Below are 16,058 nucleotides of genomic sequence, written 5' to 3'. Positions count from 1 at the left end.
GATTAACCAGGACCCTGGTACCAAGTTAGGGGTTAACTGCTCTAATCCATGCAGAAGAGCTACACACCACTGGTGAGGCCACACTTGGAAGGTTGTGTTCAGCTCTCTGCTGCTCAAAATGAGAGGCATGGACAGGCTGCCAAGGGCTCAACACAGCACCATGAGAATGAAGACAGAACTGGACCATTTCTCCTACATGGAGAGGGTGAAAGGACAAAAGACAATTGGTACACATTGAAACACAGTTTCCCTCTGAATCTCAGGCAACACTCTCACTGAGAGTGAATGAACACTGGCTTCACTGGCAGGTAGAGTCTTCATCCTTGGAGTTACTCAAGAAGTCATCTGAATGTGGCTCTGGGCAACCAGCTAGTTGGATCAGATAACCTCCAGAGGTGCCTTCCAACCTCAACCATTCTGGGAAAAAGCTTTCAGTTGCTGCCCTTAGAGTCTTTTCTACAACTCACTGTGTAAATCTTGGAATTGTCTCCCTGATGCCATGAAGATTTCAGAGAACTTACCAGGCCACTACCTATAGCCAGTTAAGAGATGCTTTTCTTGAAAGCAGAAATTGACCCTGGAGTTTACATTGTATAAATTAATGTTTTCATTTTTAGGACATATCGAGCATTAAAAAATCCAACACAGCAGCTAGAGACACCCAAACAATTTCAAGCTACCTCTCATTCATAAAGTGCTGCACAATTAACTCAAGAAGAAACCAGAATACATATTTTTGGTTACAATCTTCAAGTCCATAGGTGCTGGGTCTGCAGCCAATGAATTCAGAGAGAAACCAAACAAAAAAAAAAACCACTAGTCTTCCTTCTTCCAACTCAAAGGCTTCATCTAACAGTTAAGGGGGTTTTTATTGTAATACTTGTCATTCTAAAAAACAAAAGGCAAAGGGAAGAAAGGGGGGGAGGAAATATCTGTGTTTTCTGTGCCTAGAAAGTTTCCATAGTGTTTCTGTTCAGATTGAACATACCTATTTACAACTTCAGTATCCAGTCTTGGTGAGAAATGCTTCAAACGCAAACAGAAATTAAAAGTATCTAAGAGATGGAAGTGTGAAATCGAAATCACTGTGTTCTTTCATGTAGCAAAGAATGAAAAGTCCAGCAAAGCAGCAAGCTAAATGGCTGTGAAAATGGGTTATCACACAAAACAATTTGGTGGGGTCTCTGTGTGTGTGTGTGTGTGTGCGTGTAGGTTGTTTATAGATTGTTTCATTAAAGAGCACTTCAAAAACCAACACATGAAGCTTTAAAGGGTAAAAAAAGAAAATATCTTCATCAACTGTTTCAAAGTAGTATCATTATAATGAAATTCAAAGGGAGTTTTCAGTTACTGGGAATCTTCAGATTAGACAAATAGCATTTTAACAATGATAAGATTCTGTGCCTGAACTAGCTGTCCACTGCCTTGCCATTCTTGTTCTATGGATTATTCACTGTAAAAATCAAACTGGTGCTATCCACTGGCTTGTAGACAGACTTAAACAGAAACATTCTAGTAGTTATTTAAACCTGATGAAAAAAAACTCATCCGAAGAAAGACCTATGCTTTTTCTTCTTTCTACTGAACCTGAAAGGGAGACTTGTCCATTAACACATTCCCTATTAACTAGCAAGACATGTTTAAATAAATGCTAAAATAAACTGAAAGTCTGCTACTACTGTTGCCAACTGGATTTAACAGCGATGACTTCACAAGTCCAAAAACTGCAGCAATGGAGCTGGGTAGAATATATGAAGACATTAAACATTGTACAAAGTAGTGGTAATTGTGAAATTTTATTTCATTTTTTGAAGTCACAGAAGAAGTAGAAAATAGAGACAGTGCTGGATGTAAATAACCAACAATAGATGTAGAGTAACTAAACAAGATAAAAAAAACCCCTCTAGCTTAAATTAATATATTTTACATAAGAACACAAGTGGTACAAAGGCTGAATTAGAACCATGATTTTCAAGGTCAAGCACACACTTCTCTAGTCCCTCAAAAGAATATTCAGCTGGGAATGGTATTAATCCTGAAGAATGGTACCCTCTAAATGAACTTAATGCTTTCCTAATTTCTGCCATGAAAAATATGTATTTGAGGTATTTCACCAATTTCTAATGCTATTTAATAAACAGATAAATTTATTATAATCCAACATGACTTTTACCAATTACTCAACCCCAACTTTGAGCTCTTAAATCATTAATTGAGAATTAATGATTCAAGGTCTTAGTAACAAATTAGTAGTTGTACTGGAATATGGATATTTTACTTTACAATAAGTACACTGTACTAGAAGATTCATTCAAATCTAAGCAATTTCAGTTACATTCCTATGGCTTTGAGCAAAAAAACTCCAAGCAGTTTTACTGTATGTACACAATATTGAACATCGAGATTTAAATTATTTATTAATAACCTACATTCACTGTGGATTTCTAAGATTTACATCCAAAAAGCATATTTTATTTACATGCTGCTGACATTTCAAAGAAATAAAATATTATCTGTTTAGGAATTAAGATCTATTCCAAAATTTAAAGAGACATTTAACAACACAAAACATTTTAAACATTTACAGTAAAAACCAGCTTTCTGTGCCAATTACACTTACTCTCCAAGAATGTAAAATTGCATTGATAACTGCACTAACTACAATTAGACTAGAAACACTTAAAACCTGAGAGTGAAATCTAAACCTTTTTAGAAGAAAATCTCACAAGCTAATATGCCCTAATGTTAATTTAAGCACAGATTGGTCAGTGGTCAATTAAAAAAAACAACAAAAAAAAAACCCAACCAAAAAAACCTCCAACCTAACACAAATCCCCCAAAACCTCAGTGCATTCTTTCTGCAGCTCCAAAACCAGATCACTATAAAATTGTTGCAGTAGTTTGATAAATGCCATCCACAGTAAGGCTTTTTTCAGTGTCCTTCCCCACACACTGTATCCTCATCTAGTAATGAGTGTCTTTGACCAACTCCTGTGCAGATTCCTACATTTTTGTAAGCATGCAGTTGCTTAAGTATGCACCTTAGATTTTGAAGGTTCCCACCTCAAACATACATATACAGGTGTTTTAATAGTTAGATCAGAGTGAAAACAAACATGAGGAGGCAGAGAAAGTTAGAAATACTGGCCAGAAAACATTTGAAGACTAATGAGAAGTTTTATATCCACCCCAAGGGCCCTTTAAACTCGGCATAGCTATGGAGCAGCATGCCCTGTATTACTAACCACCATGTACCTTACATAAAACAGTATAAATAAAAAAATTGTTAACAAGTACACTTTACTACACTGCAGGATGTAAAAAGTTACCACACCTATAAAGCCTGGGGAAGAGAAGCATCATGCACAAAGTTACTCCATTTGGTAGTAGCTGTTTTATTTCTGCACTTGGAAACATCATGCTCCTTTTTGAGCGAAATAGCTTTCCCCTTCCCTCCTCCTGTATCCTTTAGAAACCACCTGATCAAGGGTGTCTCCCAGGAAGGGTTTAAGAATACCATGATTCTCCCATTCTGGAGTATTTTCCATGACTTGAATAGTTTGCCTGTCTCATGCAGAGGGTTTGCAAAGTAGTAGTGGTCCTTCCAGGCTGAAAGCAGGCAAGTTGCAATGGCCTATACAGACAGCCTTGCTTTGTAGACTATCCAACACATTGCATTTAACTAAACTGACATTTCCTGGGACACAGAAACTCTTATCTCAAGTGATCACCAACAGCATTCACCAATACAAACATGTGAATATTTGTAAATCTGAAACAAAGTTAGTCTTGCACCTCATAGGGACTGATCTTTGCTAATTAAGATGGGAGCACTTTGTTAGAGCTTTAAATCTAACTGCACCATATGGCAACATATTCAAGTCTACTTAATGCCACATCATTCTAACTGGTCATTTGAAAACTAGATCTGCATTACTATGACTTCACTTCCTTCACCACTAAAACAATGTAAAATCATCTCCCAGCATATGCTTTTTCCTAGGTTAAGGATCTTAGTTTTTCTAAGGCACTTGCATGAACAAGCACACAGGTCCATTTATTAATACAGAAATATGATCAATGTCACAAAGATGCCTGTAAGCAATAAGAAAAATGTGATACCTGCTAATGAGGTGACACATTTTACTACCCAGTGGTTGGGTTGCTTTTTTCCCCCCCCAAACCCATAAAATTTCTACAACTTAGTATGTTAAGGTGGGTTGCAGCAGGGATTTTTTTGGTACGTTTTCCAGAATTTACCTGTAAAAAAACCAAACAAGGCAAACGGCCACAAGTTTTGTCACTCATTTACATAAAGCAGCAGATACACTGAAGAACATTCTGCTATTAATACATTGCAAATCTAACTTTTTCTAGTATTTAAGTCAGTGAGTTTCATCCCTTTGATTCTGGAAACAAGTAAACTAATTTAAGTTAAAAAAAAAGAGCAAGTGTATACAAATTAAGAGAAAACCGTAGAAGTTAGAATATACATGACTTCATGCAGTGATACTATGCTTCATCCCTACAAACATACAAGATTTCAAAAATCATCCTCTGTGGAAATAAACTCCTTCAAACTACTGTAAAAAAAAACATTTAATACACTGCTACAGCCTTAATAGGCGATCAAGAAGGTGTTGACTCAGTTTCTTCATCAGCTACTGTTTGACAAACCTTGCTCTTGTTCAGTGTGCAGAAGAGTTCTCATCTCAACAAGAGGAGATTGCTTGGCACGAAGAAAGCCTTTCACTTTGTGCAGTTTTTACCAGGGTTAAATAAACCCATGATGTCAACCATTGCTTTTTGGATGTTTTCTCCAAATCGATGAGAATCCTTTAGAAACAAACAAAAACAAATCCAAATGCTTCTATTGTCAATTAGCGGTTATTTTTCAGGTGCAAGAAGAAACCTCTTAACATTTTGTAATTTTGGAGCTTAGGGAATCTGGGCATGTATTTTACCTTACGATACTATACAAATTAATCCAGGTTTATGCTATTAATAAGTTCTTAGTTATACATTTCCTTCTGTACAGACAGAACTGAGATGCACGTGTTGGTTTCTGTTACTTTATCATTGGGTTTTGATACTGCTTTTTATACAAGATTTTGCAAAAGCTCATTTTCAGAAAACAAAGGAATGTTCAGGAAGTGTGTAACTAATGACCTTGAATCATTTGCCACAGAAAAATTACATAAAGCACTGAAAAAAACCCCAACAATTTTCTATGTGTAAACAAACTAGGAACTTGTTCCATTTATTCTAAGTGCTAAATGAATGGTACAAGAAGGAAATTAAGATTACAAATATAAACTCTCAGCAACATTACAGAACCTGCTACAAAGACCTTACTAATATCAAGGCATACACATGAAATGGTTCTTTTTCTGTATGGACCCTTGACTTGACTAATAAGTAAAGAGAACAGAGAGAAATTTAAATACAAGCTAACAGGGATCTGAAGAACAATTTCAACTAGGAAAAAAACAAAGCTGTATTTGCTAATCTTTAATAATTACCCAGAGGCACCATGATCTCTTGGACAAGTTAAGGTCAAAGGAGGAAAACTAGTACAACAACGTAACCCTGAACAAACTCAACGTGTTTATTAAAAATCTAAAGGGGAAGGATGAATTGAAATTCACGCAGGGCAGGCCTCCACAGCAGCAGGATACTGAATAGATGACATCTACCATATTCTAATAATGGGTGTCATTCTAACAAATTTTTGATTAATTATGTTTCCTCAAGCACACATGGCAATTTGTGGGCCAGCTTCTTTCACTATTATTTAAACCAAGAAGACTTAAATAGGGAGTGTACATTTTACTTGGTCTTTACAACAGCAGCCAGAGACAAATCAAAGAACAACTGCAGTAACAAAAACCAAGACATGCCCATCTTACTGTTTATGGGACACATAAGTCATTTTACAGGAGTTCCAGGGAAGCACATGTGTAAAGATAACCCTGGGCCACATGTTTTCTTTATGCTTGAAAGTGTAAGTGAAATAGAATATGGTATCCTTCATTCAAGAAACTATTGAATTTATAGAAGTGGAAATAAAAAAATCCAGAACAACAGCGTATGTTGAGAAAGAGAAAACACATCATGAAGTATGTTGCATGTTCTACGACAATTTTTTACACAATGAATAGAAAAGATTTATGAGCAAACATTAGAATAGATTTATTAAGTCACAAGGAAGGACTGACTCTTACCGTCTCAGAACAAGAGACTTTGCTGGAGACATGGAAATGGATGGAATTTTCATCCAAGATAATATAAGAAACACCATAACCATCATCAGCCACCTATGGGAAGAAAGAAAAACAGGTTCTACACTTCTTCTTTTTCCTTCCTTTCCCATGTCAACTTACACATGATTACAGAGTTCCAACTGTACAGTTTCTAAAATCAGTTACAATTTCTCCTCAAGCAAAACTCAAGAGTTCACATTTAATGGATAATTTTTGAAGATTGATTCCACTTGAGGAATAATTCTAGTCTCATCTGAAGTGCAAGGAATTAATATTTTCTGAATATTTGTCTGTAATATTTCCCAGATTTAGTATTTTCAAATAAAATACTTGTTCAAAGAGCTTCTCTTATCAAGGTCTGGTCCTAAGCAACCCTACAGATTCAGTGCTTAAGCAGAAAGAAATAACACAGTTCAGTTGTACACCTACATCCTGTTTCATGAAATCATTCTGTAGATGTAAATAAATATAATAAATAAATAGGTGAGTATAAAAGTCTAAGCAGCCTCATCATCTCACCATTAGTGCTACAGGGATCAATTCTAAAGAATGCTTAAAAAAACCCTTAAAAACCAACAAGTTGATGTACTGAATCTCTGGGCTACTTCAGCAAACCAAAGCATAGTTCTTGAAAGAAAACAAGTAGCGTTGAAGAGAAATGTAAGCAGGGTTATCTGGAAAAGTAGAAAACTGAGGGAAGGAAATTAAAAGAATGAAGAAATAGTAAGAAGGGATCAGTTAATGTAGCATTAGCAAAAACTAAAGGAAAAAAGTGTTAGAAATTCCTGCAGTGAAAACTTTATTCTATTGCTAGACCACATTTCGGGATTCTGAATACTGACTTTATAATCTGCTGGAATAAGCCAGTTTCTCAAGACTGAGCAGTACTGCAATAGGTAGGCTTCCTTGATACTGCAATTTAAACTCGTTCTAACTTCATAAACTACTGAAAGCTGTATAAGAAACATGAATAAATAAATAATAATTTTAAAAGGCCCCACATCTTCCAGCTTGACAAAATCAGTCAAAATATACTCTGCCTGTCACCCAAATTTCTGTGGGGCAAAGAGCAGTCTTGTGATCCCTCTCATTGTTCTTTCAATAGAAATGCTTTTTGAAAACAGATTAATCTGGTCTTAAAGCCCCTCAAGGCTACTTAAAAGATCTTGTTAACACCAACATTAACATCAATGGACAAGTTCAAATCCCAGTGAAATATTACAAGCAAGTAAACAGCTGGTAATATCTCCAACAACAAACTAGTGTCTTGAAAGTCTACAGAAGCTGAAGAACATGGTTGTGTTCTTGATTTCTCTACTGTTCACACTTAGGAAGGAAAGCCGAACAATGAGAGCAGCTTAATCTGGAGGAAAGCATGAACACGTTTATTAATCCATCAGGAAATGTAAGGAACAAATCAAGAATAAGTGGTTTTACCAATCCCAAACTTAAAATCCAGTTTAAGTAATAAGGCATTTGTCACTGTAATGTACACACAGTCATGTGCACAGCCTGATGTACAGAAGCTCTGGCACAGGTAAAAGCTCTATTTTTATCAGACCTCTCTGACGTGGAGCCCTGTACCACATTTAGTTACTATGTTTTCCTTAAGAATAATCCCTTCTAGTAGTGTAATGTCAGAAAAAGGAGACACAGATTTTTCTGAACTCATCTACATCATGGGAGAGCATTACACACATGCACTTGAAAGCATGAGTTGCACCTTTGATGTGCAACATTAAGGTATTACAGAACTGAAATATTTGGACTGGCATTTTGAAAATAAAACTCTTTTTAATGGGTACTTGTATTTAGCAAACATACCGGTCCAAACCCTCCACCAGAGGATAACATCTCAGGATTCTTCTTTAGATTAATGTGTTGCTGTGGTGTCTGACTTGTTGACAGTCTCCAAGGCTCTGATAAAACCTTTAATAACATATGAAAGAGATGCAAACAAGTATAACATACTGTTTAAGAATGTGCAGCTTTCTCAAAAACTATTCAAGGTAAGTTATAAAGCACTCAAAAAAGTAGTATTAGGGACAACTCCAGGTCCCATTTCAATGGAATGACTAATTATGAAGGTTAAAAGAAACAGCTAACTTGTCCTGACACACAAACTATTAATATATGAGGTAGTGATGTCAATTCCTCAAAGAGAATAAAATTTCAACAGAAATGCTACTTCAAAGAAGTTTATCTGGTCAATAATGCAGGTCTTGTTTAAATGAGATCATTACTAGCCATATTCAAATTCCAGAAAGATACTACATGAAGTCAGAAGCTTGTAAAATCTCTAACAATACATATATATCTTGAAAGTCTCTGGAAGATGTAGGAAGTTGTTTTATTCTTGACTTAGTCTGTAGTCACATTTAGGAGAGTAAACAGACAAATGTGAGTAGCTTAATTATGAGGCAAGCTGGAACACATTTTGTATTAATAAAAAAAAAAGTGAATGAGTGCAATGTAATTATTTTTATAAGACCCAACCTTAAAATCTAGTTAAAGTAATAAAGAATTTGTCATGGTAATAAACTGTGACATTAATGCGATATACAGCTCCTTTAGCTTTAACTTAAAAAAGTGAATTTGTCACAGTTACAAAAGAACATTCTTGAGAGAAAACACAAAGTCTCTGTTGAGTTGCCTTGAAAATATGTAAAAACCACAAGCAAACAATATTTATTTTACTACTGACTATATCTGTCTTGCAATTCTTAATAAACATGTATTATCACAGAATCACAGGATATGCTAAGTTGGAAGAGACCCACAAGAATCACCGAGTCCAACCCTCAGCTCTGCACACAGCCCCCAAGAGTCCCACCATGTACCTGAGAGTATCACCCAAACACTTGTTGAACTCTGTCAGACTTGGTGCTGTGACCACTACCCTGGGGAGCCTGTTCCAGTGCCCAACCACCCTGGGTGAAGAACCTTTTCCTAATATCCAACCTAAACCTCCGCTGACACAATTTCAGACCATTCCCTTGGGTCCTGTCACTGGTCATCACAGAGGAGAGATCAGTGCCTGCCCCTCCTCTTCCTCTCACGAGGAAGTTGTAACTGCAATGAGGTCTCCCCTCAGTCTCCTCTTCTACAGGCTGAACACACCAAGCCAGTCCTCAAGGCTCTTCACCATCTCTGTTGCCCTCTTTTGGATGCTCTCTTAATGTCTTTTTTATATTGTGGTGACCAAAACTGCACACAATATTCAAAGTGATTATACTACAATGCTCACTGAAAGCATTATTATAGGTCTAATAATAAAAGTATAAAACAAAATGAAACTAATTTACAATCTCTCAGCAGATGTGAAAAAGTGCTAGCTACAGTTTTACCTTTTTTCTTAGGAAAACCAGAGTTCTGCAAGTATGTAAAGCACCAGAGTTCTGTAAGTATGTAATGCAGATACAACAAAACACTAATTAAACAAAGGATTTTTTACTGTAATGAATAGTTATCAATAAAAGTCACTTACTTCCTTAAGGAAAGGAGAATCTACAGCAAGGTACTTCGACACAACATAAAGGCAGAACAGATGGCGGTCAATGCCAGAACCAGTCATGGCAAGGCGATATAAGAGCTGATGTTTGGCAGCAGCACTCCGAAAGAATTTCAGCCTATTTTCATTCTAACCATGAGAAAAATGGTAAGAAAAATCAGTTAAGTGAATTGGGTTGATCAGCTCCTTACTTTCTGTGAATGATTCTTGGTTCCCTCTCAGAAAGGAAAGCCTAACAGGTATGACATTACCTCTTGTTCTACAAATCTATCTTTGAGTTTTACAACTCACAAAAATTTCAGTTTCCTCGAGTTCAGGAACTGTAAATAATGGTTAAGTTCTGCCATTCTCTTTTGGTATGGCCTAGAATTTCTGCTGTATTGACAGAATATGTGGACAATTACCTTAAGCTGCACTTCTTCCTAAAAAAACCAAAAGCATCGCTACAAGTGTATAAAAACTATTTGAGGACTTATACTCATGTGCTTATGAATTATCATAGAATCATGGAATGTTTGGGATAGAAGGGACCTTAAACACCATCTAGTTCCAACCCTGCTGCCGTGGGCAGGGACACCTTCCACTAGACCAGGCTGCGCAGAGCCCGATTCAATCTGGGCTTGAACACTTAAGGGATGGGACATCCACAACTTCCCTGGGCAAGCTGTTCCTGTGTCTCACCATCCTCACTGTAAATAATTTCTTCCTAATATCCAATCTAAACCTATTCTCCCAATTCTGTAAGGCAAGAACACCATGAACTTACACTTTCAGTTGGGTCTTCCATGGCTTGAACAAATTTACATGATTCAACAGTGCACGAACGAACAGTTTCAGTCCTGCCTTCTCTGAATAAGCGTGTCATAGAGGCTTCGTATGTTAAAGAAAATTTTCCCATGTCCTTGAAAAAGGGAAAAATAAGAACTTAAAGGTTTAACCGGATTTAGCTCCTCTTTCTTAATCAGTAATCCAAACTAACTACACATTCCACAAATTAAATACAAGATTAAGTTTTTACTAGTCCACCATTAGCCCTTTTACCTGAAGATAATAAAGGCAAAAATAAGATTAGCAGCACAATCTGATAAAGACTAATGGAAAAATCAAACTAGCAAGGACTACTCTCTGTATTTTATATTCAATATTATTCAGTTTATAACAGAAGCTGAATGTTGCTACACTGGGCCTTTCTGTGATGTTACAGAAAAGGTGAACTAGCAGAAGAAGACAAAGGCATTTTTGTTAATCCTGTTAGGAATTGTCTGTGACTATTGAATTCTGTGTGACTCTAATCTAAAAGAAACAATAACATTGTGTATATTATAAACACAGCTACTAGAAGTTTTGTATCTTCAAGTCCAAAATGCCTAAAGACAGATCACCTTAAAAGAAGAGAAAAATCTCCATGTGTCAATATGCCAACCCTTGGAAAATTAATTTCCAGCTAGTAATCTGTTTAGAGTTTTTACTAATTTTCATTGAATGTGTTTAATAACCTTGTACAAGCAGTGTGAGATTACTCTATACAGTCCCCTGTTTTAATCACAAACATGTTATACCCAATTTAATGAGTCTCTGTAAGGCAGAAGCAGCCTGTTCTTACCCGATAGTGAGCAAGCTGCAGGGCAAGTTGCACAAAGGCATCAGGGCTGGTTTTTGCTTTCTTTATTAGTCCTTTCCCAAAAGTATCGAAATAAAATGAACAGAAGTCCACATCATCTGCCAGAGCTACGGCTGTGCTCAGAGACCTCTCAATCACTTCTTGACACTTAAATAAATAAACAAACAAACAAATAAATACACTTGTATGCATACACACATGCATTCAATAGGAAGTGCTTTTAATTTATAGAAAAGAAATGCTGCTTTTATGCATGCCAGGAGCGTAATTACCTAAATAATTTCCCTTTAATGAAAAGGGATAAACTATCTTTGCCAAAATACAAAAAAGCTAATAAAAATGTTTTAATCCAAAAATAACACTAAAAATCACCAGTATTAAAACTGTTCAGATCACCAGAACACAAAAGATACAGAGTGGCTATAGTTGTGTGGCTTCCAATCTGCCATACATGCTTAATTAAATACACCATCAAGTATTATTTTTTTTATTCAAAACTAAAATCAAACCTTATTAGATAGGTATACAGAATTTTGAACACAAAAATGATAGGTTGCTTCAGGGAACAATTAGACAAGCATTTGATATGACAACAGTAATGATACCTCAGCAACCTGCACTTAATTTTAATACAGTCATTATTTAAAATTCTTTTGACATATTGCCAACCAAGAAAGCTTCTAGTATAATGTTGGCATTTCCCATATGAAATTTTTAAAAGATTGATGTTAAAAAAACCCTGACTTTATAAAGTAAGCTGAGTAATGCCTACACATTCTACAGGTCTCATAAGGAATTTAAATCTGATTTATAGGATTACCAGCAATTATGTAAATTATTTGACTGCTCAGGAAAAGAGAAGCTTCTTCCTCAAATCACTTCTGTACTTACTTCTTCTGGAATTTCCCACTGTAGTTTGGTGGGAATAGGAATATTTGGATTGGTATCTCCTTTGCAATGCCCATCTTCTGAATAGCCCAGTTCAAGATACTCTGTTGCCATCACATTCTGCAAAGAATGACACGTCTTCAGAATTGAAACACAACACCTACGGCTGTGGAATCAGGATTTCACTGTGAGATCAATATAATCTATTTTCAGTACACAGTGAAATACAATACACAAGCCATTTCCAAATACAGAAAACAACTGCAAATGAAATCCTCGATTATACCTCTTATTTTAAGGCATTTTTACTTGTGTTCTGAGAGGGAAGAATACCAGATATGGAACAAACACTGATTCAATTACACTGTTGCACTTTGATTAATGCTACTGAGTTAATCAAAATGTTTCAATTAAAAAGCAACTAGAAGTAAAAAAAGTAACACTCAGATTTCACAACCTTTGTTCAATTTAGACTAGAGAATTTCTGCAACTTTCTTACCTGTCAAAACACACAGTTTATTTCAGAGTAGAGTGCAAACTCCTACAAGAATTCAGTAATTTTTAAGATTTGAATTTCCTTCAAAACTGCAGTTTATTTTATACATGCACTGCAGTTCTTGGGCAGGAAAAAACAATGTTTTCAAGATGAACAATACAACTTGAACAACTGATAGAAAAGGCTCTGTCTTACAAGATATTAAGCAACATCCTTAATGTAAAACAACAACAACAAACCCACAAACAAAAACAATTACCAACAGATTTGAATCTGCTCAATATGGAAAGAAAAAGCTTGACCATTTATTTTTAATCTCTTAGTTTTCTCACTTAGTGGTCAGAACGTGACAACTATGAAATAAAGCTCAGTCCATTCTATTCTAAAAATAGACAATCTATAAAAAGCTAACAGATAACTTCCTAAAAAATTAAATCCTATTCTGTTTCAGTCACCTTAATTCTTAACAGAAAATGAGCCAAATAATATTAAGTGCAGAGATACAAACTACAGCATTATTTACAAAATCATTCATTAAAAGAAAACAAAGTAATTCTCTTTCACTGAAATAGTTTAAACTGCATTGTCAAGTCACCCCCAAATCAATGTGGCCTTTTTCTCCTGGTTAGAGAATGCAAGGAGAATTTTTTTGCAGGACCAGTTAGACCTGAGACCCATTTGCACAAATACACATGAAACCGGAATGAGCTAATACTTATGAAATAGTTTTGACTGAGTCGTGCAACTGCTTATGAGTTTAAGCTTCAAAAATAAAAAGAAAAAATCAAATAGGATTTCAAGCAATAAACTAAGCACATGATGAACAGACCTGACAAAGTGCAGTTATTCCATTAAGTGCAAATAAATACAAGGGAGAGTGTAAATAGGACATCAATCTGCAGCTCGTCAAACAACGGGTTAAACTCTGTACAATTTCTTTAAATTTTGAAAGTACGCATGAGATTTTTACAGCACAAGAAAGCTTAAGTGCTTTAGCATGCATATACTCCAAATACAAGGCCATATCAGAGAGATAACAATCTACGGATTTAAAATATTATCAACAAGTTAAGATTGAGAGCTGTATCACTTTACTATGAAGTCACCTATGCTTACTAAAATGCCTTCCTTCAAAGGACAGCAGCCTTTTAATCAAGTGTTCGAGATATTTTCTAAATTCTACAGTCACTACATAGGTCCCTGATCGCTCAGCAGCAACATGAATGCAAGGGATTGAACATAACTGCTGACCTCTGCACTGCTGCACAGACCATATCACATTATCTTCTGCATAAGCTTTTTGTATTAAACACCTACCTCCCACAGGTGTCCAACAATAGGAGCATCTGCCCAAGAGTGCTCTGCATTCAGACCCATTTTGCCATTTTTGAATATTATGAGAGTGAATGATTTGTCAAACCACCTACAAAATAAATGAATATTTCCTTATAGTTTTGTACATTTCAAAAGCATTTTTATATTTTAACTTTCTCTCTCTCTCCAGAATTCACATTCAAATGCATTAGTTCTCATCTCTTTTTTTTTAATGCTTTATTTAAAGAAATAGACCTAAATTTGAAACTCATGCAGTTCAACAAGGCCAAATACGAGGCACTGCACCTGTGTCAGTATCAACAGACTGAGAGATGAATGGATTGAGCAGCCCTGCATAGAAGGTCTTGGGGATACCAGCAGAAGAAAAATTCTACATGAGCTGGCAATGTGCACTTGCAGCCCAGAGAGTCAATCGTGTCCTGGTCTGCTTAAGCAGCAGTGTGACCCAGCAGGTCAAGGGAGGTGATTCTGCCCTCCTATGCCACTCTGGTGAGACCTCAGCTGGAGTACTGTCTCCAGCTCTGGGGACCCCAGCAAAGTCAGACACTGATCTATTACGCTGGCTCAGAGGAGAGCCATGAAAATGGTAAGAACACTGGAATATTTTCCCCATGAAAAAAAGCTGAACTTTGGAGTTGTTCATTCTGGAGGAGAGAAGGCTCTGGGAACATCTTCTTGCAGCCTTTCAATATATTTTATTTAGGGATTATAAGAAAAGCTAAGAAAGACTTTCTACCATGGCTGATAGTGACAGGACACATGTGAACAGATAAAAACTGAATGAGGGTATAAACTGAATGATGCTTCACAACAGACAAGTATTTTTTACAATGGGGTGGTGACACACTGGAAGGGGCTGTCCAGAGAAGTTGTGGATGCCTCGTCATTGAAAGTGTTCAGCATCAGGCTGGGCTGGGCTTTGACCAATCTGATATAGTGAAAGATGTCCCTTCCAATTCCAGGAGAGTGGAACTAGATGAACTTTGGAAGAAGTTCATTCCAACCCAAACCACTCCATGAACTCTTATGAAAAGTATCAGCTTCTAAGTCACTGATTCACATGTATTATCAAAATTCTGAAAAAGAGTAGGCATTTTCCCCAGAGTCAATACTGCACCTGTCGTAGCATCTGCCATGTATTAATGATTTTGCATATGCATCCAGTGACCTCACTGGATCTTCCTTCTTGTACCCATGCTCGAGGTCATCCAATGTCACAAAAAATGCTGCTTTCTCAACAGCATCTAAGGACTGTTTGTTCTTTCCACGGCTAAAATAAGCTTGACGAGCTTTAGCCCATGGTACTCTGTTAAAAGAAACCAAATTGGTTTGTAGACAGATTACCTAAATCTGTGTATGTTTTATCAACCTTAGGATCACTATGAGACATTCCTCCTACTTCCATGGAATTTGACATAACTACTTTCAATGCATTTAAACTACACGAGAAGTGAAAAGTTCTGAAAATACTCACACATACAGTGTAATCCTAAGAACCAATTCAATGTATCATCACACATGTGCAAAGCTTAAGCCTCAGAAATTCAACATTTCTGCACATAATAGAACAATTAACAGACATTAGCACCATTGTTCCAACACCTAAATCTAAGAGTCTGGACTGCCATAAAAGTTAATAAGTAAGTTCCATGGCAAATGCCTGAAAACAATCTGAAGCAAAAGAAGTCCTGAACAATATAATTTCTCTATGGTTGCACCATGCTTATTTATAAATTTATGTGATTTTTCAAATTAAAAAAAAATCAGTTCGTTTTAAAGCAGAAAGTGAACAAAAGGAAGTACTCCTAGTAAACAGGTATATTAAAATCCACAGCTCTTTCTCTCTCTTGTCCAGAAACAACTCGACAGATTAAATTAAGTTTGCCACAATTTAATTGCATTCAGTGATCATGCACCTAGAAGCAACTGAGTACATATTGCTTT

At 36.1% G+C, this 16,058-nt stretch overlaps 1 protein-coding gene across 4 annotated transcripts in view; it reads right to left on the bottom strand.

Moving 5' to 3' along the window:
- Nucleotides 1-1,777: 1,777 nt before the first annotated feature.
- CPT1A (carnitine palmitoyltransferase 1A) overlaps nt 1,778-16,058 on the bottom strand; it is a 37,098-nt gene continuing 22,817 nt past the window's right edge. For all 4 annotated transcript variants that reach the window (XM_071558687.1, XM_071558690.1, XM_071558688.1 and 1 more), the window contains 9 exons: nt 15,232-15,420; nt 14,097-14,202; nt 12,287-12,403; nt 11,378-11,542; nt 10,541-10,675; nt 9,751-9,903; nt 8,088-8,192; nt 6,225-6,317; nt 1,778-4,836 (listed from right to left, as the gene is read on the bottom strand). In XM_071558687.1, the coding sequence (XP_071414788.1) occupies nt 4,750-4,836; nt 6,225-6,317; nt 8,088-8,192; nt 9,751-9,903; nt 10,541-10,675; nt 11,378-11,542; nt 12,287-12,403; nt 14,097-14,202; nt 15,232-15,420 (1,150 nt within the window). In that variant the 3' untranslated portion in view covers nt 1,778-4,749. The remainder of the gene's footprint in view (nt 4,837-6,224; nt 6,318-8,087; nt 8,193-9,750; nt 9,904-10,540; nt 10,676-11,377; nt 11,543-12,286; nt 12,404-14,096; nt 14,203-15,231; nt 15,421-16,058) is intronic.

Source organism: Pithys albifrons, chromosome 6, assembly GCF_047495875.1.
Source record: "Pithys albifrons albifrons isolate INPA30051 chromosome 6, PitAlb_v1, whole genome shotgun sequence".
NCBI classification, from domain to species: domain Eukaryota; kingdom Metazoa; phylum Chordata; class Aves; order Passeriformes; family Thamnophilidae; genus Pithys; species Pithys albifrons.
The sequence above is the reverse complement of the archived record's forward strand: the minus strand, read 5'-3'. Positions and strand labels throughout refer to the sequence as shown.